Raw genomic sequence first — 24,707 nt, forward strand, 5'->3', positions numbered from 1 at the left:
AGAAAACGGAGCTTTTAAATGAGAGAACTCGAGCGCAGCAGATTGTTATTTCCTGCCGTTTAACAGACTGAAGCCAAACAAAAAGCTAAAATAATCACTTTTATTAAGGTCTTAGTGAAGCAGAATTGTAGCAATTCAAAGCCAAACTGCAGCCTAGATAAGTTCAGGAAATGTAAAATGACTCAGTCGCAGCCTTTTAAGTTTCCAAACTACATTTTCTAAGAAAGGCCGTGGGGGGCAACAGGTGGTTTTGTTCCTGCACATACTTCAGAGTTGATTGTTTAAAAAATATATGTAGTTTATTTCCAACAAAAAATATGAACGAAACAATAACTAAAAATCTCTTACAACTTAGATGAAAAACGAAAGTAATCTGATTTTACAAGCTCAAAAAATCATCTTAATCTGTCTAATTAATGGGAGGGACTGAAAGTTACCAAAATAAGCTAAACAATTTCAAATATAAAAATGAATTTCAGATTTTAATTCCAAACTAACTAAAGTATATTCTAACTGCCCAAAGAAAACGAAACTGATAGAACTTATGATTTACAAACAGAAATCAGTCCTCATCGTCATCCTCCGGCTCCTCCCTGAACCTCCCTGAGCTCCTTCGCTTCCTCGCCCCTCTCGTCTCCTTCCTCTGTTCTGTCTCCTCCTCATCCCCTTCCTCCTCCTCCTCCTTTACTTTTACTCCTCCTCCTCCTCCTGTTGCTCCGCCCTCCTCCTCCCGGGCGCTGCAGCGGCTGCAGTGCCTCCTGAAGCCTCCCAGGAACTCGGAGCGGAAGCAGCAGAAGGGGCAGGCGTAGCGTCCGGGCCGGTGAGCCACCCTGACGTGCTGCTGCAGCCGGCTGGGCAGGAAGAAGCTGCGGCCGCACTCCTTGCAGCCGTACCGGCGCTCCACGTCATGGCAGCGCACCACGTGACTGATGGCGAAGCCTGCGGGGGCACACGGGTGGAGACACGCGCACTCAGAACACCTTCACATGCATCATGAGGTTACTACTCATACTCAAACTACCCAAGATGCAACGTAACGTGACGTCGCCGATCGTCATTTCCTGTCAAAACGGCCGTTTCAAGCTAACTACAACGAGGGTAGGTTCACTTCCTGTTTTCAAAACAAAAGCACCAATTGTATGGTAATGGCTTTCCCTATGATAAAAGGCAACGGGTGTTTTATTTTGTGAAAATAACAGGAAGTGCGTTGCTCACTGCGGCTAGCTTTAGTAGCGCCGAATTCGTGGGAACAAAATTGTAAATAGCCGGTATTTTGTCAGGTTTTCAACACGTTGGGGATCTAAACGACTACTTTCTCACCTGAAAATGTTTCAAATGTTGCTAAAGTTTACAGAGTTTAGAGCTTAAGAGAAATCAGCTTCAGGCCGGCTGATTTCGGCTCGGGCAGGAGCGAAATGCATTGTGGGTAAACGCTCTGCATACTGTCTGATCGATCAGTATGTAGTATGCAGAATGGAAGTATGTAGTATGGAAGTATGCAGTATGTAGTATGGAAGTATGTAGTATGGAAGTATGTAGTATGCAGTATGGAAGTATGTAGTATGTAGTATGCAGTATGTAGTATGGAAGTATGCAGTATGTAGTATGGTAGTATGGAAGTATGTAGTATTGTAGTATGTAGTATTTAGTATGTAGTATGGATGTATGCAGTATTTAGTATGCAGTATGTAGTATGCAGTGTGTAGTATGGAAGTATGCAGTATGGAAGTATGCAGTATGTAGTATGCAGTATGTAGTATGCAGTGTGTAGTATGGAAGTATGCAGTATGTAGTATGTAGTATGGAAGTATGCAGTATGTAGTATGGTAGTATGGAAGTATGTAGTATGTAGTATGTAGTATGGAAGTATGCAGTATGTAGTATGTAGTATGGAAGTATGCAGTATGTAGTATGGTAGTATGGAAGTATGTAGTATTGTAGTATGTAGTATGGATGTATGCAGTATTTAGTATGCAGTGTGTAGTATGGAAGTATGCAGTATGGAAGTATGTAGTATGGAAGTATGTAGTATGGAAGTATGTAGTATGTAGTATGGAAGTATGCAGTATGTAGTATGGAAGTATGCAGTATGTAGTATGGAAGTATGCAGTATGTAGTATGGAAGTATGCAGTATGTAGTATGGAAGTATGTAGTATTGTAGTATGGAAGTATGTAGTATGGAAGTATGCAGTATGCAGTATGTAGTATGGAAGTATGTAGTATGTAGTATGCAGTATGTAGTATGTAAGTATGTAGTATGCAGTATGCAGTATGTAGTATGCGGTTTCGAACACAGCCGATGTCATCTAAAGCAAAACGTTCTCAAAGAAGCCGACGCCGAATATTTCAGTATGAGGTCAAACAGAGGTCAAACGGAGGTCAAGTACCTTTCATTTTGGTCTTCCAGCCGCAGATGAGGCAGACGAAGCGGCTGGAGATGAAGCCCACCACCTTGGCCGTGGCCTCCACCTCCTCCTTCAGCATCTCCTCGCTCAGCCCGGCCGCCTCCTCGTCCTCGCCGCCGCCGCCCGGCGCCTGGCTGGGGACGGCAGCCTCCCGCTTTAAGGCCTGGGCGGCGTACGCTTTGGGGAGGTCGTGCTTGCGCACCACGTGGTTGACGCTCACGACTTTGTGCTTGTGCTTCCAGCCGCAGATCAGGCAGCGATAGCCACGCGCACTCAGAACACCTTCACATGCATCATGAGGTTACTACTCATACTCAAACTACCCAAGATGCAACGTAACGTGACGTCGCCGATCGTCATTTCCTGTCAAAACGGCCGTTTCAAGCTAACTACAACGAGGGTAGGTTCACTTCCTGTTTTCAAAACAAAAGCACCAATTGTATGGTAATGGCTTTCCCTATGATAAAAGGCAACGGGTATTTTATTTTGTGAAAATAACAGGAAGTGCGTTGCTCACTGCGGCTAGCTTTAGTAGCGCCGAATTCGTGGGAACAAAATTGTAAATAGCCGGTATTTTGTCAGGTTTTCAACACGTTGGGGATCTAAACGACTACTTTCTCACCTGAAAATGTTTCAAATGTTGCTAAAGTTTACAGAGTTTAGAGCTTAAGAGAAATCAGCTTCAGGCCGGCTGATTTCGGCTCGGGCAGGAGCGAAATGCATTGTGGGTAAACGCTCTGCATACTGTCTGATCGATCAGTATGTAGTATGCAGAATGGAAGTATGTAGTATGCAGTATGGAAGTATGTAGTATGTAGTATGCAGTATGTAGTATGGAAGTATGCAGTATGTAGTATGGTAGTATGGAAGTATGTAGTATTGTAGTATGTAGTATTTAGTATGTAGTATGGATGTATGCAGTATTTAGTATGCAGTATGTAGTATGCAGTGTGTAGTATGGAAGTATGCAGTATGGAGTATGCAGTATGTAGTATGCAGTATGTAGTATGCAGTGTGTAGTATGGAAGTATGCAGTATGTAGTATGTAGTATGGAAGTATGCAGTATGTAGTATGGTAGTATGGAAGTATGTAGTATGTAGTATGTAGTATGGAAGTATGTAGTATGTAGTATGCAGTATGTAGTATGGAAGTATGCAGTATGTAGTATGTAGTATGGAAGTATGCAGTATGTAGTATGGTAGTATGGAAGTATGTAGTATTGTAGTATGTAGTATGGATGTATGCAGTATTTAGTATGCAGTGTGTAGTATGGAAGTATGCAGTATGGAAGTATGTAGTATGGAAGTATGTAGTATGGAAGTATGCAGTATGTAGTATGTAGTATGGAAGTATGTAGTATGTAGTATGTAGTATGGAAGTATGCAGTATGTAGTATGGAAGTATGCAGTATGTAGTATGGAAGTATGTAGTATGTAGTATGGAAGTATGCAGTATGTAGTATGGAAGTATGTAGTATTGTAGTATGGAAGTATGTAGTATGGAAGTATGCAGTATGCAGTATGTAGTATGGAAGTATGTAGTATGTAGTATGCAGTATGTAGTATGTAAGTATGCAGTATGCAGTATGTAGTATGCGGTTTCGAACACAGCCGATGTCATCTAAAGCAAAACGTTCTCAAAGAAGCCGACGCCGAATATTTCAGTATGAGGTCAAACAGAGGTCAAACGGAGGTCAAGTACCTTTCATTTTGGTCTTCCAGCCGCAGATGAGGCAGACGAAGCGGCTGGAGATGAAGCCCACCACCTTGGCCGTGGCCTCCACCTCCTCCTTCAGCATCTCCTCGCTCAGCCCGGCCGCCTCCTCGTCCTCGCCGCCGCCGCCCGGCGCCTGGCTGGGGACGGCAGCCTCCCGCTTTAAGGCCTGGGCGGCGTACGCTTTGGGGAGGTCGTGCTTGCGCACCACGTGGTTGACGCTCACGACTTTGTGCTTGTGCTTCCAGCCGCAGATCAGGCAGCGATAGCCACGCGCACTCAGAACACCTTCACATGCATCATGAGGTTACTACTCATACTCAAACTACCCAAGATGCAACGTAACGTGACGTCGCCGATCGTCATTTCCTGTCAAAACGGCCGTTTCAAGCTAACTACAACGAGGGTAGGTTCACTTCCTGTTTTCAAAACAAAAGCACCAATTGTATGGTAATGGCTTTCCCTATGATAAAAGGCAACGGGTATTTTATTTTGTGAAAATAACAGGAAGTGCGTTGCTCACTGCGGCTAGCTTTAGTAGCGCCGAATTCGTGGGAACAAAATTGTAAATAGCCGGTATTTTGTCAGGTTTTCAACACGTTGGGGATCTAAACGACTACTTTCTCACCTGAAAATGTTTCAAATGTTGCTAAAGTTTACAGAGTTTAGAGCTTAAGAGAAATCAGCTTCAGGCCGGCTGATTTCGGCTCGGGCAGGAGCGAAATGCATTGTGGGTAAACGCTCTGCATACTGTCTGATCGATCAGTATGTAGTATGCAGAATGGAAGTATGTAGTATGGAAGTATGTAGTATGGAAGTATGTAGTATGGAAGTATGTAGTATGCAGTATGGAAGTATGTAGTATGTAGTATGCAGTATGTAGTATGGAAGTATGCAGTATGTAGTATGGTAGTATGGAAGTATGTAGTATTGTAGTATGGATGTATGCAGTATTTAGTATGCAGTATGTAGTATGCAGTGTGTAGTATGGAAGTATGCAGTATGGAAGTATGCAGTATGTAGTATGCAGTATGTAGTATGCAGTGTGTAGTATGGAAGTATGCAGTATGTAGTATGTAGTATGGAAGTATGCAGTATGTAGTATGGTAGTATGGAAGTATGTAGTATGTAGTATGGAAGTATGTAGTATGTAGTATGCAGTATGTAGTATGTAGTATGGAAGTATGCAGTATGTAGTATGTAGTATGGAAGTATGCAGTATGTAGTATGGTAGTATGGAAGTATGTAGTATTGTAGTATGTAGTATGGATGTATGCAGTATTTAGTATGCAGTGTGTAGTATGGAAGTATGCAGTATGGAAGTATGTAGTATGGAAGTATGTAGTATGGAAGTATGCAGTATGTAGTATGTAGTATGGAAGTATGTAGTATGTAGTATGGAAGTATGCAGTATGTAGTATGGAAGTATGCAGTATGTAGTATGGAAGTATGTAGTATGTAGTATGGAAGTATGTAGTATGGAAGTATGCAGTATGTAGTATGGAAGTATGTAGTATTGTAGTATGGAAGTATGTAGTATGGAAGTATGCAGTATGCAGTATGTAGTATGGAAGTATGTAGTATGTAGTATGCAGTATGTAGTATGTAAGTATGTAGTATGCAGTATGCAGTATGTAGTATGCGGTTTCGAACACAGCCGATGTCATCTAAAGCAAAACGTTCTCAAAGAAGCCGACGCCGAATATTTCAGTATGAGGTCAAACAGAGGTCAAACGGAGGTCAAGTACCTTTCATTTTGGTCTTCCAGCCGCAGATGAGGCAGACGAAGCGGCTGGAGATGAAGCCCACCACCTTGGCCGTGGCCTCCACCTCCTCCTTCAGCATCTCCTCGCTCAGCCCGGCCGCCTCCTCGTCCTCGCCGCCGCCGCCCGGCGCCTGGCTGGGGACGGCAGCCTCCCGCTTTAAGGCCTGGGCGGCGTACGCTTTGGGGAGGTCGTGCTTGCGCACCACGTGGTTGACGCTCACGACTTTGTGCTTGTGCTTCCAGCCGCAGATCAGGCAGCGATAGCCGCCGCCGTCCAGCACGAGCGTGTTTCTCTCCCCCAGGTTTTCAGATTTCACCGACTCTGACGCCTCGCCTTGCTCCTCCTCCTCAGCCTCGCTGCTCCTCTTTCTGTCAGGAGCGACTTTCCCTCCCTCCTCTTCTTCCTCCCCCTTTTCACTCCCGTCCTCCCCCCCCCCTCCGCCTCCTCCCTCCCTCTCATCCACGCAGTGTTTGGAGATGATGTGCTTGTAGAGCTTGGTGAAGTCTCGGCAGGTGTAGAAGCAGTCGGAGCAGTGGAACAGCCGACCACTGATCTGGTACATCAGGATGTTGCCAAGGCGACCGACGGTGACGCCGTCCAGGCAGGCTGGGTGAGACGCTGCCACGTGCGACAGCTGATGAGCGTGGCTCTTGGAGAAATGGCCACAGTGAGGACACTGAAGGTGGGCTGCAACCCCACCGCCCACTTCGCCTCGGCTCTGTGTGACGACGGACATCCTGTGAAGAGGATTCAACATCAGCAGCATTATTCATTCAGTCCAACTCAAACATTTTGTTTGTTTTAGCCTGTAAACATTTCATTTCTTAAGGACATCACTTTCAGATCCTGTTCATCTGCTGTAGATAGTTCTTTAGGCCTGACACTTCTTCTTCTGTCCTCCACTTGTCCAGTTTCCTCAAATGTTTTAAGGACACACTGCACACCATGCTGAGATATGCCAAGTTTTCAGCTAACAGCTCTTTGGGAATCACCTTGTTGCTGCAGAAATCCTGTTTTCTGTCTGTCACACTGTGTTATCTTTGCTGTTTTTCACACATGCAGCTAAAGAAATGGGAACAAATGATGTGCCTCTGTGACAGGCTGCTGGGAACAAAGTGCCTAAAGATCCCGTTTAAAATGGCTTCTTTGCTAAGTAGTCTGTTCTGTGTGGACACAACACTGGTTCATCCCTTGAGTTAGGAGCCTTTTTCCTGCCTGAATGGTTCACAGCTCAGAGTTAAGTGGCTTAACAAAGAAAAAACACATTAATCTGAAGATGCTCAGGTACAAGGACTGGACTGAAGATGAGGGAAGAAGCAGGAAATGTCCAAAGAACTCTGAAAGAGCTTCAGGAAGCTGCAGAACTGCTTAGCAGGACACTTTAAAGGTTACAGGTTAAAGTCTGTCTGCTTGGAAGGAAAATATAGTTTACAGTACGTTAATACTTGGTCATATTATTTTCTGCTGAACGTATATCTGCATATATGTGTTGAACTGTGTAGTAAAGTAAAAAATAAATGATGATATCAAAGCATCACGGTGGGTTTTTCTGTTGCAGGTTCTTTATTTTCTGGATCATAAAACTATTCCAGAAAAAGAAAACCACACAAGCAGTATCTTGGTGCATAATGGTGATTAAGAGAATGATTTAATGTCACACTTTTCTATGCAGGTTTGATGTTTTCCTGAAAACTTTATCAATGACTTAATGTTAAAAAAATAATTTAAAAAAAAGGAATCCAGCAATTTTCTAGATTCTCGGCGGCTACATCAACCACTTTTCAATAAGAAACACCTGACATTGTTAGTTTGAAGCTCGTGGAAATTAAAAAAAAAAAAAAAAAAAAAAATCAGGCCTTTTCTGTTTTCTGACATTGTGATATAAACAAAGGTATTTTTCTACTATCCTTTAAACTATTAACGATTAATTAGTCAGCATCATATTAAAATAATCACTAATTACCCTATTAGGAAGTAGAACACAAATGCAAAGTGGAAACATTAAAGGTATGTGAGTTATCTCCTCAGTAATGTTACTTCTCTCCCTGTTATTCCCGATTTGAGTAACGGTACTAGCTGAAATGCTCACTGACCGCAGCTAACAGGCTAACGAGCTTAAATAAAACTCAACTTTTAAACAGCTTTTATACCCACCTGCCTACGTCACCACCTCTGTTTGCATGTACGGAAGCTTCTCGGCCTTAACTGGCCGGAAAACCACCCAGGAGAATAATCAGTAATCAATAATCAAACTTCCATGTTTGTACCGAATCCATCGGTTAGCTTCACCCCCGCTGGGAGGCATGCGTTCGTTTCCGTGTTTACCTCCTGCGCAGCCAATCGGCTCGCTTCAACATCCTGGCTTAACCAATAATCGTCGTCCTTTGACCAAACTCTCGCTTGGGGTTTAATTATCGCGAGATGTCCGATCAGTGCGACTTTCTTTCTTTCTTTCTTTCTTTCTTTCTTTCTTTCTTGTTTATTGATACAAAAAACAATAATCAAACTATACTTTAGTTTAATTCAGGCAAAACCCTGTTTATTGTTCTTATATTAAATAGCCAGTTCATTCAAATATAAGGTAATAAAAAAAATTTAAAAAAACGACATTTGGATGGCAGACATTTTAAAGCAGCTGATTGGTTTGTTTCCGGCTGCACAGTAACTGGGTCACAGAACACAGGGGGGTGATTAATGAAGCTATTTCTGTCACAAACAAACACCTGCTGATAGACATCACTACATCTCCCATCATGCACTGTTACAGGTGTGGGACCTCTGATCCACCAGGCACATGTCTGATTGGCTGCAGAAAGAAAGCGCTTTGTCAGCTTTTAACTTCTTTAACTTCTAAATTTATAATCCCACCAGCTCTGATTCTTCACTGTGTTAGAGCCCTTCGGTGATAATGGCAGTAGCAGAAAGCCAGAAGGCTTTTTGGAGCAAAGGTGTCACAAGACTCGTGTTTTATGGGGGAGTCCAGTGGTCGGTGAGAAAAAAAGAACCTCGCAATATATTAGTTTAAATGTTTCAGAAAACGATTTGGTGATTTAAGAATTGTTTTAACCTTTATTCTAAGCAGGAAAAAAACTTTAAACGTTTAAAATCTCTTTTCCAAGAGTGTTTTGGGAGCAGCAATAAACATAGAAATTCCCTGAACACTGAACAAAACACAATAAATACACGTAGATATCACGAAAGACAACTAGAAGTCAATCACTACAGAATGGCCAACACAACGTTTACAAGCAGACATATCTGCTTCCAATCTGTTTAAAATTTGATTACATTTGTTTAGTGAAACCAGCTCCCAGATTCATTTGAATTTATTCCGAGCAGCAGGAGCAGCTTGTTGGAAGTGTGAGCTTCAGCAGGTGGGAGCGGACCGATCATAGGAGTAGATGCACAGCAGGGCAAACGTTCTGAGAATGACACGCCTGTTGGTTTCCACAACATTTAATGCGCGTGTCAGATGTCTCTACGGCATACTGAAGAATAATTACAAAGGCTTTTATTGACAATTACATCAAGTTTATTCAAAGAGTCGACATTTTTCAGTGTTGCACCTTTTTCAAGACCTCTGCCATTTGTGCTTGTTTGTTATCAATCAACTTCTGGACCAAATCAATCAATCAAATCATCAATCAAACTGTTCCTGGCTGGTTGGGAGAAGTTGCTCTGAGGATGGTTTGGTTTCATTCTTTATTCACGGCTGTGTTCTTCTTGGATGAGAAGCAACCTTGCACGCGAACGTTCTCAGGATCCTTCACTGTTTTCATGACTCAGGACTGATGGTTTCACCTTTTCTTCTGTGGACAGTCGTTTTTACGGATGCCCCAAACAACCGGAAAGAGGTTTGATCAGAAAAAACGACTTACTCTGTACTTTCAGCAGAATATCAGTCTGTCCGTGATGTTCTTCTTGGAGTTAAGGGGCTAAAGTCTTTGCCTCACCATTCTGTACCACACTGGAAAAAATGCCCCTCCAAAAATAAGTAAGAAAAACAACAAATAAAAGACGTTTTTGCTTGAAATAAGCAAAAAAATGGAACTGGTGCCAATGGAACTAGTGAAAATCGGCTTGTCCAGATTTCCTGAAATAAAATGTGATATTTAGGACTTTTGAGTTAAAAGTGATCTTGAAATTAGCTTAAAAACCTCTTCAAATGTCAAAAAAAAGCTTGTTTCATGTGATATATGACTCAAAACAAGATGTTTTCAAGACTTTTTCATTTAACAAGATATGCAAGATGTATTGTATTAAAACAAGTCCCTATATCTGGCTGAAATGGTGCTTGTTAGGCAGTTGTGTCTGATATTAAGTGTAATGAGATATTTGGACTAGAAATGAGACAAATATACTCGGTAAGACTTGGCAATCACCTCCAGGAGACGGTCTTGGTGCCTGCTGGACCTTCTTCTCACCAACTGAACCTCTTTCCTTGAAACTGCTGATAATTTGATAAGTGTTTGATGTGGGTCAAACCTTCCGAGCAGCAGCATCCTCGTCTTTGAAGCCTTTTTTTATACGAAACAACGATGTTTCCTCGCAGGTAACCGTGCTTAGCAGAGGAAGAACGGTGACTTCAGACCACGTTCAGACTTAATGCTTAAATCCGATTTACAGCTCACATCTGATTTTTTGTTGGCCTGTTCAGACTTCAGTTTGAACTGAACCGACAAGCTCAAACCAACAAACACGTCAAAATCAGAAATCAGAAGCTGGCATCTATTCACACGTCTGTGCTCTCTTCTTTGGTGTTTGGAAAAGACAGAAGCAGACATGTGGTGACTTCCGTCTGCGCAGAATTAGACGTAGAAAATGCATGAAGTCCAATCTGTATCCTATTACGACCACATAGTGCAGGTTCGCCTCACTGTTTGTTCTGAAATGATTACATTTACACCAGATTGGCTCTGATGTCCTGCACCAGTTTTCCTATTTTGGCTATTTTGCTCCTGATTAGTAAAAGGTATCATGATTAGCTCCTCTACTTGGAGCTAGTAAGTCCCAGAAAGCCTAGCTTAGGCGTCCCTGATGGTTCCAGCTATTAATGTTTGGATGAGTTTGGTCCCTAATAATCCCACTTTGCCTGATCTGGTATTTTGAGTCCTAAAATTGACAGTATAATTAATCCTACTTAATTCTGATGTCCTATTGGTCTGCTTGTGCAGTTTGTCCCGGTTTAGTTGTTCCTGAACTCGCTGTTTATTCATATTTAGATGAGAATATTGAAGCTCGCTGCCCCACTTTGCCTGATCTGGCCCACATTGAGCTGTTCACACTGTCATTAAAATATCACAAAGTCACATATGGGTGAAAAATCTAATTTGGGCCACATTTGACCTGCAGTCTGAAGGCAGCCAGCGGGATCTCCAGCCTGGTCTTTGTTAATCACTGAGATGATGTCAGCAGGTCCTTTTATTTTAGGGATTAAATTCGTTTTCATGGCAAAAAACGGGACTGAATCTGACCCATTCTGGAGTTTATTCTGGAGCCAGGACTGTTGTGCATTTAGATATGAACATGTGTGTTTCATAAAAGCACGGAAACATTCACAGAACCAAACACTGATGAGCAGAGAGAGAGGCCAGTCCTTCTGGGAGGAGGCGGGGGGGAGACGCACCGAGAGGCAGGACTCTGAGTTTGAATTTGTGTTTTTCCTCGGGTTCACACACTTTACACATCAAGGGACACTGGGCGCGCGAGGTGAACGTGCTCTGCTTTAAAGGTGAGCGAGCGTACGCATGCAGAAGTTAAGTGTGAGTCTCTTTGTTAGCTCCTCACAACCTTCCTGATGTGTGTGTGTGTGTGTGTGTGGGGGGGGGGGGGCGCACGGAGCGAGATTAATGGGGGTTAAGATGCTGCGTTTTCCAGATTACAGCTGATGCGGTCCTTTGTGTGACTGTTACTATGGTTACTGCTACTGCTGCACAGAGGGCTGCTGAAGTAAGATTGTGCTGAAAGTGAGCCGCCGAGGCTCGTGGCAAACGTTGTGGGTCAGGAGACATGCATTCATGACTTTGTGTGTGTGTGTGTGTGTGTGTGTGTGTGTGTGTGTGTGTGTTTGTGTGTGTGTGTGTGTGTTAATGACTGCTGGCCTGTCGAGGCAGGCTGAAACATCCCGTTCAGCCTCTGTAACACACAGCGGAGACGTGGCTGCTGCAGGTTTCTGTCAGCTTCTGGAAGCTCTTCAAAAGTCTTCCAGTGTGATTCCAAACGGACTCAGTGTGTTGAAGCATTCATTTTTGTGTCACCCTGCAGCTCATTTGTAGTTTTTCTGTCTCTTTTCTGTGGGCTGGAGGTAATTTGATATGTAATTTAGGTTGTTTTGCATGCGTTTGTTGTTATTTCATTTCCTTTAAAGGGTTCTTTTTAGCTCTTTGTCGTCTCTCTTTCACTTTGTTTCCTTGCGGCACATCTCTGGAAGCGTGTTGCATGTCCTTGCAGGTAGTTTGTGAATATCTTTGTGGTAATTTTGGGTCTAATTGTAGCTGTTTTATGTCTCTTATAAGTCATTTTCCTTTCCTTTGTTCAGTTAAAGCAGCACCAGAGAAGTATGTGAACCCTAAAAGGATGCGTTTCTGACTTGTTTTGAGGCACACTGACTGGTTCTGCTCAGTTCTCAGCCTGAATGGTGAGCGGCTCATGTTGTGGATCCATCTTCCCTTTGTGGTCATTTTAATTTCATTGTTGGCCTTTGGCTCTAATCTGCATTTGTGGTGCGTATCTTTGTGTTGTTATTGTTGTTTTCTGTGGTAATATCTGAACTTATTGTGTCATTTTGCACATCTTTGAAGTCATTTTAGACTAACTGCATTAGTTTTGTCTCTATTTGTCTCTCACTTCCTCTGAGAGCAGAAAAAAATCCTGGTAATCAAAGAACACATTGGACTCATCATAACAACATACACAGAGATCCTTAGCCGAGATAATTCAAGTTAGACATGATCTACAATACGACACCCGTGCCCCAAAGTCTCCCCAGAGGACAGACTAACGTCTCATCCTGCAGAGTGTTGGCAGACATTTACAACAACACATTTTTCTGCTGAACCTCCTTCAGTAGCTGTCGTAAGCGTAGACAAGAGGGGATGTGAAGAGCAGTTGGAGGCGCAACAAAAAAAACATCCAAGACGCCAATTCTCTCAATCGCTCAATCCATCTATGATGAAATTAGCCGTCGGCAGAGCTGTTCAACAAAGTGCAAGATGTTCATGTCAAGAACACGAATGAAACTATCAGAACAGACGGCAGAGGAGGAGAGCTGGCAGGGAGCAGCTGGAGATTGATGGGGCTCAGTCAGGTGATCCCAGTGTGACTCTGAGCCAATCAGCAAATAATCACATCAGTGTGACTGGCAGACAGAAAACTGCTTTTTGGCTCAAACGTTGTTTAACGGCAGCCTGGATGAGCATCTGTCAGCGCTTCTTAGAGTGTGTAGACTCTTTAAAACAGTTCACATACTTCTGCACGGGTCTCTGTGGGTGTTTAGTCTCAGTTTTGGTTATTCTCTGGGTCTCTGTGGGTGTTTAGTCTCAGTTTTGGTTATTCTCTGGGTCTCTGTGGGTGTTTAGTCTCAGTTTTGGTTATTCTCTGGGTCTCTGTGGGTGTTTAGTCTCAGTTTTGGTTATTCTCTGGGTCTCTGTGGGTGTTTAGTGTCTCAGTTTTGGTTATTCTCTGGGTCTCTGTGGGTGTTTAGTCTCAGTTTTGGTTATTCTCTGGGTCTCTGTGGGTGTTTAGTGTCTCAGTTTTGGTTATTCTCTGGGTCTCTGTGGGTGTTTAGTCTCAGTTTTGGTTATTCTCTGGGTCTCTGTGGGTGTTTAGTCTCAGTTTTGGTTATTCTCTGGGTCTCTGTGGGTGTTTAGTCTCAGTTTTGGTTATTCTCTGGGTCTCTGTGGGTGTTTAGTCTCAGTTTTGGTTATTCTCTGGGTCTCTGTGGGTGTTTAGTCTCAGTTTTGGTTATTCTCTGGGTCTCTGTGGGTGTTTAGTCTCAGTTTTGGTTATTCTCTGGGTCTCTGTGGGTGTTTAGTCTCAGTTTTGGTTATTCTCTGGGTCTCTGTGGGTGTTTAGTGTCTCAGTTTTGGTTATTCTCTGGGTCTCTGTGGGTGTTTAGTCTCAGTTTTGGTTATTCTCTGGGTCTCTGTGGGTGTTTAGTGTCTCAGTTTTGGTTATTCTCTGGGTCTCTGTGGGTGTTTAGTGTCTCAGTTTTGGTTATTCTCTGGGTCTCTGTGGGTGTTTAGTGTCTCAGTTTTGGTTATTCTCTGGGTCTCTGTGGGTGTTTAGTCTCAGTTTTGGTTATTCTCTGGGTCTCTGTGGGTGTTTAGTGTCTCAGTTTTGGTTATTCTCTGGGTCTCTGTGGGTGTTTAGTGTCTCAGTTTTGGTTATTCTCTGGGTCTCTGTGGGTGTTTAGTCTCAGTTTTGGTTATTCTCTGGGTCTCTGTGGGTGTTTAGTCTCAGTTTTGGTTATTCTCTGGGTCTCTGTGGGTGTTTAGTGTCTCAGTTTTGGTTATTCTCTGGGTCTCTGTGGGTGTTTAGTCTCAGTTTTGGTTATTCTCTGGGTCTCTGTGGGTGTTTAGTGTCTCAGTTTTGGTTATTCTCTGGGTCTCTGTGGGTGTTTAGTGTCTCAGTTTTGGTTATTCTCTGGGTCTCTGTGGGTGTTTAGTGTCTCAGTTTTGGTTATTCTCTGGGTCTCTGTGGGTGTTTAGTCTCAGTTTTGGTTATTCTCTGGGTCTCTGTGGGTGTTTAGTGTCTCAGTTTTGGTTATTCTCTGGGTCTCTGTGGGTGTTTAGTCTCAGTTTTGGTTATTCTCTGGGTCTCTGTGGGTGTTTAGTGTCAGTTTTAGTTATTCTCTGGGTCTCTGTGGGTGTTTAGTCTCAGTTTTGGTTATTCTCTGGGTCTCTGTGGGTGTTTAGTGTCTCAGTTTTGGTTATTCTCTGGGTCTCTGTGGGTGTTTAGTCTCAGTTTTGGTTATTCTCTGGGTCTCTGTGGGTGTTTAGTCTCAGTTTTGGTTATTCTCTGGGTCTCTGTGGGTGTTTAGTGTCTCAGTTTTGGTTATTCTCTGGGTCTCTGTGGGTGTTTAGTGTCTCAGTTTTGGTTATTCTCTGGGTCTCTGTGGGTGTTTAGTCTCAGTTTTGGTTATTATCTGGGTCTCTGTGGGTGTTTAGTCTCAGTTTTGGTTATTCTCTGGGTCTCTGTGGGTGTTTAGTGTCTCAGTTTTGGTTATTCTCTGGGTCTCTGTGGGTGTTTAGTCTCAGTTTTGGTTATTCTCTGGGTCTCTGTGGGTGTTTAGTCTCAGTTTTGGTTATTCTCTGGGTCTCTGTGGGTGTTTAGTGTCTCAGTTTTGGTTATTCTCTGGGTCTCTGTGGGTGTTTAGTCTCAGTTTTGGTTATTCTCTGGGTCTCTGTGGGTGTTTAGTGTCTCAGTTTTGGTTATTCTCTGGGTCTCTGTGGGTGTTTAGTGTCTCAGTTTTGGTTATTCTCTGGGTCTCTGTGGGTGTTTAGTGTCTCAGTTTTGGTTATTCTCTGGGTCTCTGTGGGTGTTTAGTCTCAGTTTTGGTTATTCTCTGGGTCTCTGTGGGTGTTTAGTGTCTCAGTTTTGGTTATTCTCTGGGTCTCTGTGGGTGTTTAGTCTCAGTTTTGGTTATTCTCTGGGTCTCTGTGGGTGTTTAGTGTCAGTTTTAGTTATTCTCTGGGTCTCTGTGGGTGTTTAGTCTCAGTTTTGGTTATTCTCTGGGTCTCTGTGGGTGTTTAGTGTCTCAGTTTTGGTTATTCTCTGGGTCTCTGTGGGTGTTTAGTCTCAGTTTTGGTTATTCTCTGGGTCTCTGTGGGTGTTTAGTCTCAGTTTTGGTTATTCTCTGGGTCTCTGTGGGTGTTTAGTGTCTCAGTTTTGGTTATTCTCTGGGTCTCTGTGGGTGTTTAGTGTCTCAGTTTTGGTTATTCTCTGGGTCTCTGTGGGTGTTTAGTGTCAGTTTTGGTTATTCTCTGGGTCTCTGTGGGTGTTTAGTGTCTCAGTTTTGGTTATTCTCTGGGTCTCTGTGGGTGTTTAGTCTCAGTTTTGGTTATTCTCTGGGTCTCTGTGGGTGTTTAGTGTCTCAGTTTTGGTTATTCTCTGGGTCTCTGTGGGTGTTTAGTCTCAGTTTTGGTTATTCTCTGGGTCTCTGTGGGTGTTTAGTGTCAGTTTTGGTTATTCTCTGGGTCTCTGTGGGTGTTTAGTCTCAGTTTTGGTTATTCTCTGGGTCTCTGTGGGTGTTTAGTCTCAGTTTTGGTTATTCTCTGGGTCTCTGTGGGTGTTTAGTCTCAGTTTTGGTTATTATCTGGGTCTCTGTGGGTGTTTAGTCTCAGTTTTGGTTATTCTCTGGGTCTCTGTGGGTGTTTAGTCTCAGTTTTGGTTATTCTCTGGGTCTCTGTGGGTGTTTAGTCTCAGTTTTGGTTATTCTCTGGGTCTCTGTGGGTGTTTAGTCTCAGTTTTGGTTATTCTCTGGGTCTCTGTGGGTGTTTAGTGTCTCAGTTTTGGTTATTCTCTGGGTCTCTGTGGGTGTTTAGTGTCTCAGTTTTGGTTATTCTCTGGGTCTCTATGGGTGTTTAGTCTCAGTTTTGGTTATTCTCTGGGTCTCTGTGGGTGTTTAGTCTCAGTTTTGGTTATTCTCTGGGTCTCTGTGGGTGTTTAGTGTCTCAGTTTTGGTTATTCTCTGGGTCTCTGTGGGTGTTTAGTGTCCTTGGGATTATTTTGGCTCTGTTTTGGCTTGTTATTTGAATGTTTTATTGCCTGTTTTGTTGTTTAACCCTAACCCTTAGGGTTGAATCGGACGGGACAGTTTTTTGGAAGAACTGAACGACTATTTGTGGCTCGTGATAAGTCCTTTAACTGTTCCTAACTGTAGCCCTGGGATGCAGTTGTTGGGGACTATTTTCAGCAGTGGGTTAATCCCTTTTTTTAACCAGTGCAACTCTGTGGCGCTCTGTTGAGGTTTGAGCAGTGAAATGTTGAGTATCAGAAGCTTCACTGAAGTTTAATGAAGCCATGTGAGACACTGACCTACTGTTTTCTGCTGCTGAGACCCACATCTGACCCAGTAACACAGCAACAAGCAGCGTGTGGTGTGAGTGCTCAGGTAGAAATCTGTCCCACTCAGGCCATCTGCAGACCTGGATAATCCCTGTTAGTAGATTAGAGTTAGAGAGAGGAAAGGAAGCGGAGTGGCACACTGTCACCACGTCTGAAGAAACGGCAAATTCACCGTTGGACTGCCATGTTTCTGGACTCTGAGGAGGTTCCACGGAGCTTCAGTTTTTACTCAAAATCTGGACGCTCTTTATGATGAGGATTTGTTTGGTTCTGTTGTGAGGGACTGAGCACGCGAGCTCTTTTATGGAAAACAGGTTTTTCCCGTGACTGGAAGACTTTTTTTCCTCAGCTTTTATCTTGAAGTATAATTCAGGCTGTGGAGTTCTGAGCAGAAGCAAACTGGAGGCTTCAGTTTGAGATTCTAAAGCGTGTTTAAGTTTTACATGTTGTTTTCAGAGAAACAATTTTACTTTGGAAGAAACAAAGATTGAAGGACTAAAGAGTTCTGTTGAGTTTTTACAGAATGTTGGAAAATAAGAATCATTTCATGAGCTTTTTCGACGAAGACTTGGAATTCTACAGTAAATAGCGTGTCGATCGGTGGCAGCATTGGGACAGCTCACCATATAGATAATCCTTACTGACAACAGCATGATTTCATATGTGGAATGCCTGGGTGGAGACGGGGCGAGTCCTGGGGTGTCGTCACGCTGTTGGAATGGGGGACCCGATGAAGAGCGAGATGAGCTTCTTCCACGGAAAATGGCCGCCCTGCAACCGAAAACAGAGGGCAGCCTGAGGCGGCGCCTGCTCAGTGCTAAGATCCACCAGCAGCACGATGCCATCTGGAAAGCCAGCAGTGCCAGTAGGCCAGGGTCACCTCGAGGTGACAAAAGGCCCCCCCCATCTCACCTTCAGTACCTCAGCAGCAGTCCTTGGCACCTCCCACCTCGCCCCCATGTTCACCCTTCTCTTGTTCCTGAGGCCCACGGAAAACTCTTCTTTGAACCTGGAGCTTATGAGAAGCCCCACGCGCAGTCCTCACCTGCGCAGATGCAGCGTCCCTCATGCCACATCCTCAATCATCGGCGTCGAACCAGTTTCAGCCCCCCGGACCCGGAGCCCCGTCCGGGCTACGCGCTGCCTGTCTCTTCCCCTGTGAGCTTCGCGACCCGTTCTGAGGAGCCAGAAGTGCCCCCACAGTACCGCTACCAGCCCACCAAGACGCGCAAAGCCAACTTCTTCTGCTTCAGACGCCGCCGAGGGGGAAGCTCCAGGCAGGAACCTTTGCAAAGCACGCCCCTTCTATACCAAGGTACCGCTCAGAGCCCTGAGTACTGTTGTTCTTACAGCACAGATGTAAGAACTGCTGCTACTCCGTCCCTTCATGGTAGTCCTTAAAACTCCAGTTTCCCTCATCACATGGTACCACATGGTACCACCTATTCCTCTTTTGATCAATTCGGACCCACTTTAACCTGTTCAGCCCCAGGAGTCTTTCCGGGGTTCCTGATAACATGCCCTTTACCTGCCCATTACCGGGGGGCTCCAGGGTTGAAGAGGTTTATCCTCACTTTAACCAGCTGTTTGTGTTCAGCCCACTATGGTTCCGCTCACAATAACTGGATTTTCTTCCCAACTGGTCCTGAATGATCCTAGCTTCCTGGTTTTGGCTTGGTCGTGTCCCAGGTAGCCTGACACACTCTGGTGGGACATGAACTGTTGATGTCACTTCGTTTTCTTATGAAATCGGTGCAGTTAGCTTAGTCTGGACCTTTGAGTTATTCCTGCTGTTCTTTATTGGTCCTGGATGCTGCCACCCAGGCTGGCTTGGTCTTAAATGATCCCATATATCCTGGTTTGGTTATTTTAGGCTTTGAGTGCTGCCAGCTAATCTGGTTGAGGTAATAAGGTTTCCAGATAGTCCAAGCTACTGTGAATTGAACAGAAATCATTCCATAAAGCCGAATCTGACTCTTTAATGTCTTGGACCAATTATTTACTGTAGATCGTAAATAATCCAATCCAATCCGTAAATGCAGCAGGTTAGGCCACCTGAATGGTACCCGCCTAAAAGAAACTTGATTTGGAGGTTCAAATAATCCTATTTTCTTTTGTTTTGGTCCTCGTGGCATTATTTAATGCAGGCTTGCCTCACAGTTTGTTCTGAAATGATTACATTTAGACCAGATTGGCTCTCTAATGTCCTGCACCAGTTTTCCTGTTTTGGCTATTTTGGTCCTGATAAGTCAAAGGTAGCATGATATGCCCCTACTTGGAACTAGTAAGTCCCAGAAAGCCTAGCTTAGGCGTCCCTGATGGTTCCAGCTACTCATGTTTGGATGAGTTTGGTCCCTAATAATCCCACTTTGCCTTATCTGGTATTTTGAGTCCTGAAATGGACAGTATAATTAATCCTACTTAATTCTGATGTCCTTTTGGTCTGCTTGGGTAGTTTGTCCCGGTTTAGTCGGTCCTGAACTCGCTGTCTGCCTGCAGCTCTGATGCGTCTCTGTTCACACACTGTGAAACTGTCTGATCAATAATGCATCATTTGTTATTCTCATAGAACACACCCGCGCTCCGCGGTCTCGCTTAATGACCTCCCCCTGTGTGCATAATCTCCTCTGAGTGAGTGTGGGTGTGTGCAGGGATTAGCTGCAGCTCCATACGCTAGGCTAATGGCTAATTCCGTTATAACAGATGAACAGGCCTTATGGCTGACACACCTGTTAGCTTCACTTCCAACTGAATGTCAGCCATTTAGTCCATGTGATCCACACCTGGATCGAAGATAATTGATCAGTTGTTACTTGATTATTTTGTCGAACTCCGGCCCCCCTTTTCCCTCTGATAGACGGCACTTACAATCCAAATTAGAACCTTCTGGGACCAGATATGACCATGTGACGTAATGATTTTGTGGCCTACTTAGAGTCTAATTAATGAAACTAATTAAAACAGTGGGGATGTGAAGATGAACAGACAGTGAGGCTGTCAGCCTTGAAGACAATAATTAGCTGCTCCTCGTGGCCCACATAGTCGGCACACTTACAGACTGGAATTGTCCCAGTTTGTGACTGTGATGAAGGTGATAGTGAAGGTTAACTCCACCAACTATCAGCCTGGGCCTTGTTACTCATTATGACACATGGAGCAACTCAGCTGGAGAACAGGCATTGATCGTTGATGGGATGTATGAGTGATAAACCGTGGTTCCAGGGTCGAAACCAAAGGACTACACAAAGCCAGAAAGTGACAACAGACGCTTAGCAAACACAGAGAAACACAACAAGCATGCTGAGAGACACAAAAGGGATTAAAAAAAAGGACACAAAGTTATTTAAAATGGATTCAAACAATCACACAAGGAAAGGAGCAACAGAGCAACAGAGAGATGCAGTTAAAGGGTGCTAAAACAACCACAAAACGTCATAAAATTACTTTAAAAAACCCAAAAATGACTACAGGGACGATTTATGATAACAAACAATCAGATAAGAATTACAAGCATGACTACACAGGCACAATATGGCATGAAACAAACACAAAACAAACACAGATAGACATCAAACAACAACACAGAGACGAGAAAAGACTGTAAATAAACTGCCACCTGACCTGCTTCCCTCCCTCTCATGATTGTTCAGGGTTCAGAGTTAAAAACCAAGGAGTTTTAACCGCATCTCTGGGCTGCTTTTCCCATCTTTGCCCTACAAAAAAACAACAGATCCCACTTTGTACATCTCACCATTTACAACCTTTGTCCAACGGTTTGGATTACATGTTTTTTTCTTTGTGAGACAAGGCTCACACAGTCCAGTTCAGTTTGATTCACATGACATGTCATCACATGTCATCACATGTCATCACATGTCATCACATGTTATCACATGTCATCACATGGCACCTCAGAGATTCAGTCCAGTTCAAAACAATTACAGCTCAGTTCAGTGTGGAACAATCATGATCAGAGGTCAGAGGACTGTGCATCGCAGTGGCTCGTGGTCAGGGTCACTAAGGCTGTGTTCGAAACCGCATACTACATACTACATACTACATACTGCATACTACATACTACATACTACATACTACATATCACATACTGCATACTACATACTACATACTGCATACTGCATACTACATACTACATACTACATACTACATACTGCATACTGCATACTACATACTACATACTACATACTGCATACTACATACTGCAAACTACATACTAAGTACTACATACTACATACTACATATCACATACTGCATACTGCATACTACATACTACATACTGCATACTACATACTACATACTACATACTGCATACTACATACTGCAAACTACATACTAAGTACTACATACTACATACTACATATCACATACTGCATACTGCATACTACATACTACATACTGCATACTACATACTACATACTACATACTGCATACTACATACTACATACTACATACTGCATACTACATACTACAACCTTCCATACTGCATACTACATACTACATACTACATACTGCATACTACATACTACATACTGCATACTACATACTATATACTGCATACTACATACTACAACCTTCCATACTGCATACTACATACTACATACTACATACTGCATACTACATACTATATACTGCATACTACATACTACAACCTTCCATACTGCATACTACATACTACATACTACATACTGCATACTACATACTACATACTGCATACTATATACTACATACTACATACTACAACCTTCCATACTGCATACTACATACTACATACTACAAACTACATACTACATACTACATACTGCATACTACATACTACATACTACATACTGCATACTACATACTACATACTACATACTGCATACTACATACTACATACTGCATACTACATACTGCATACTGCATACTACATACTACAACCTTCCATACTGCATACTACATACTACATACTACATACTGCATACTACATACTACATACTGCATACTACATACTGCAAACTACATACTAAGTACTACATACTACATACTACATATCACATACTGCATACTGCATACTACATACTACATACTGCATACTGCATACTACATACTACATACTACTACATACTGCATATCACATACTACATACTACATGCTACATACTACAACCTTCCATACTGCATACTACATACTACATACTGCATACTACAAACTACATACTACATACTACATACTACAACCTTCCATACTGCATACTACATACTGCATATCACATACTACATACTACATGCTACATACTACAACCTTCCATACTGCATACTACATACTACATACTGCATACTACAAACTACATACTACATACTACATACTGCATACTACATACTACAACCTTCCATACTGCATACTACATACTGCATACTGCATACTACATACTGCATACTGCATACTGCATACTACATACTACATACTACATACGGCATACTACATACTACATACTGCATACTGCATACTACATACTGCATACTACATACTGCATACTGCATACTACATACTACATACGGCATACTACATACTGCATACTACATACTGCATACTACATACTACATACTACATACTACATACTACATACTGCATACTACATACTACAACCTTCCATACTGCATACTACATACTACATACTACATACTGCATACTACATACTACATACTGCATACTACATACTACATACTACATATCACATACTGCATACTACATACTACATACTACATACTGCATACTGCATACTACATACTACATACTACATACTGCATACTACATACTACATACTACATATGACATACTGCATACTACATACTACATACTGCATACTGCATACTACATACTGCATACTGCATACTACATACTACAACCTTCCATACTGCATACTACATACTACATACTGCATACTATATACTGCATACTACATACTACATACTGCATATCACATACTACATACTACATACTACGACATACTGCATATCACATACTACATACTACATACTACATACTACATACTACAACCTTCCATACTGCATACTACATACTACATACTACATATCACATACTACATACTACATACTACATACTACAACCTTCCATACTGCATACTACATACTACATACTACATACTGCATACTACATACTACAACCTTCCATACTGCATACTACATACTGCATACTGCATACTACATACTACAACCTTCCATACTGCATACTACATACTACATACTACATACTACATACTGCATACTACATACTACATACTACATATCACATACTACATACTACATACTACAACCTTCCATACTGCATACTACATACTACATACTACATACTGCATACTACATACTACATACTACATACTGCATACTCCATACTACATACTAAATACTACATACTACATACTACATACTGAATACTGCATACTACATACTACATACTACATACTGCATACTACATACTACAACCTTCCATACTACATACTACATACTACATACTGCATACTACATACTACATACTACATACTACATACTACATACTGCATACTACATACTACAACCTTCCATACTGCATACTACATACTACATACTGCATACTACATACTACATACTGCATACTACATACTGCATACTACATACTACATACTTCCATACTGCATACTGATCGATCAGACCGTATGCAGAGCGTTTACCCACAATGCATTTTGCTCCTGCCCGAGCCGAAATCAGTCGGCCTGAAGCTGATTTCCCTTAAGCTCTAAACTCTGTAAACTTTAGCAACATTTGAAACATTTTCAGGCGAGAAAGTAGTCGTTTAGATCCCCAACGTGTTGAAAATCTGACAAAATACCGGCCGTTTACAATTTTGTTCCCACGAATTCGGCGCTACTAAAGCTAGCCGCAGTGAGCAACGCACTTCCGGTTATTTTCACAAAATAAAATACCCGTTGCCTTTTATCATAGGGAAAGCCATTACCATACAATTGGTGCTTTTGTTTTGAAAACAGGAAGTGAACCTACCCTCGTTGTAGCTAGCTTGAAACGGCCGTTTTGACAGGAAATGACGATCGGCGACGTCACGTTACGTTGCATCTTGGGTAGTTTGAGTATGAGTAGTAACCTCATGATGCATACCCAACATTTCAGAGAATCTAGTATGCATCCGGGAACTTCTCGCTGACTCAAACTCACATACTAACTCAGAAAGTTAGTAGGAGTAGTAGGAGAAGTATGCAGTTTCAAACACAGCCTCAGATTGTTGGGACCCTCAACAAACCAGCTGAAGGGGATGGATGTATGATTTCTTCTTCTTCTGCTTTTTTTCCTACTGGTCAGTGTTCATTTCAGGAAATACCGCCCCAAAGGAGCCGCTGTTTTAGCTGACGTCGCCCAGGCCGTTTGGTCGGTCCTCCGTGAGATCTTTAAGATATGATGGAGCTTGGTCATTAAGAGCTTTAAATGTGAGGAGAAGAATCTTAAATTCTTTTCTTAATTTAACAGAGAGCCAATAAAGAGAAGCTAAAACCGGAGAAATATGCTCTCTGCTGTTAGTTCTCTTCAGTGCAGTGTTTCTCAATTCCGGTCCTCGGGACCCACTTGCCCTGCATGTTTTCGATGTTTCCCTCCTCCAGCTCACCTGATTCAAATGATCAACTCATCATCGAGCTCTGCAGTGTCCTGATCAGGAGCCATTCGGAAACACTGCATCAGTGGCTGCAGCAT

At 42.7% G+C, this 24,707-nt stretch overlaps 2 protein-coding genes across 2 annotated transcripts; both read right to left on the bottom strand.

The window, feature by feature from the left end:
- Nucleotides 1-86: 86 nt before the first annotated feature.
- On the bottom strand, nt 87-4,420 carry LOC142391172 (uncharacterized). Its single transcript, XM_075476949.1, has 4 exons — nt 4,409-4,420; nt 4,109-4,361; nt 2,389-2,688; nt 87-939 (listed from the first exon to the last, which is right to left on the bottom strand). The coding sequence occupies exons 1-4, from the start codon at nt 4,418-4,420 to the stop codon at nt 563-565; spliced, it is 942 nt and encodes a 313-aa protein (XP_075333064.1). The 3' UTR covers nt 87-562.
- A 1,414-nt stretch (nt 4,421-5,834) lies between these two features.
- LOC142391314 (uncharacterized) lies at nt 5,835-8,198 on the bottom strand. Its single transcript, XM_075477082.1, has 2 exons — nt 8,041-8,198; nt 5,835-6,623 (listed from the first exon to the last, which is right to left on the bottom strand). The coding sequence occupies exon 2, from the start codon at nt 6,620-6,622 to the stop codon at nt 5,861-5,863; it is 762 nt and encodes a 253-aa protein (XP_075333197.1). The 5' UTR covers nt 6,623; nt 8,041-8,198; the 3' UTR covers nt 5,835-5,860.
- Between the last annotated feature and the right edge of the window lie 16,509 nt (nt 8,199-24,707).

This window comes from Odontesthes bonariensis, chromosome 11 (assembly GCF_027942865.1).
Source record: "Odontesthes bonariensis isolate fOdoBon6 chromosome 11, fOdoBon6.hap1, whole genome shotgun sequence".
NCBI lineage: Eukaryota > Metazoa > Chordata > Actinopteri > Atheriniformes > Atherinopsidae > Odontesthes > Odontesthes bonariensis.

Coding starts and splice junctions, on each gene's coding strand:
- LOC142391314 (XM_075477082.1), bottom strand. CDS start 6,622: ATGTCCGTCGTCACACAGAGCCGAGGCGAAGTGGGCGGTGGGGTTGCA.
- LOC142391172 (XM_075476949.1), bottom strand. Junction 2,689..4,108: donor CTGGAAGACCAAAATGAAAG/GTACTTGACCTC, acceptor ATGCATGTGAAG/GTGTTCTGAGTGCGCGTGGC. Junction 940..2,388: donor CTGGAAGACCAAAATGAAAG/GTACTTGACCTC, acceptor GTGCCCCCGCAG/GCTTCGCCATCAGTCACGTG.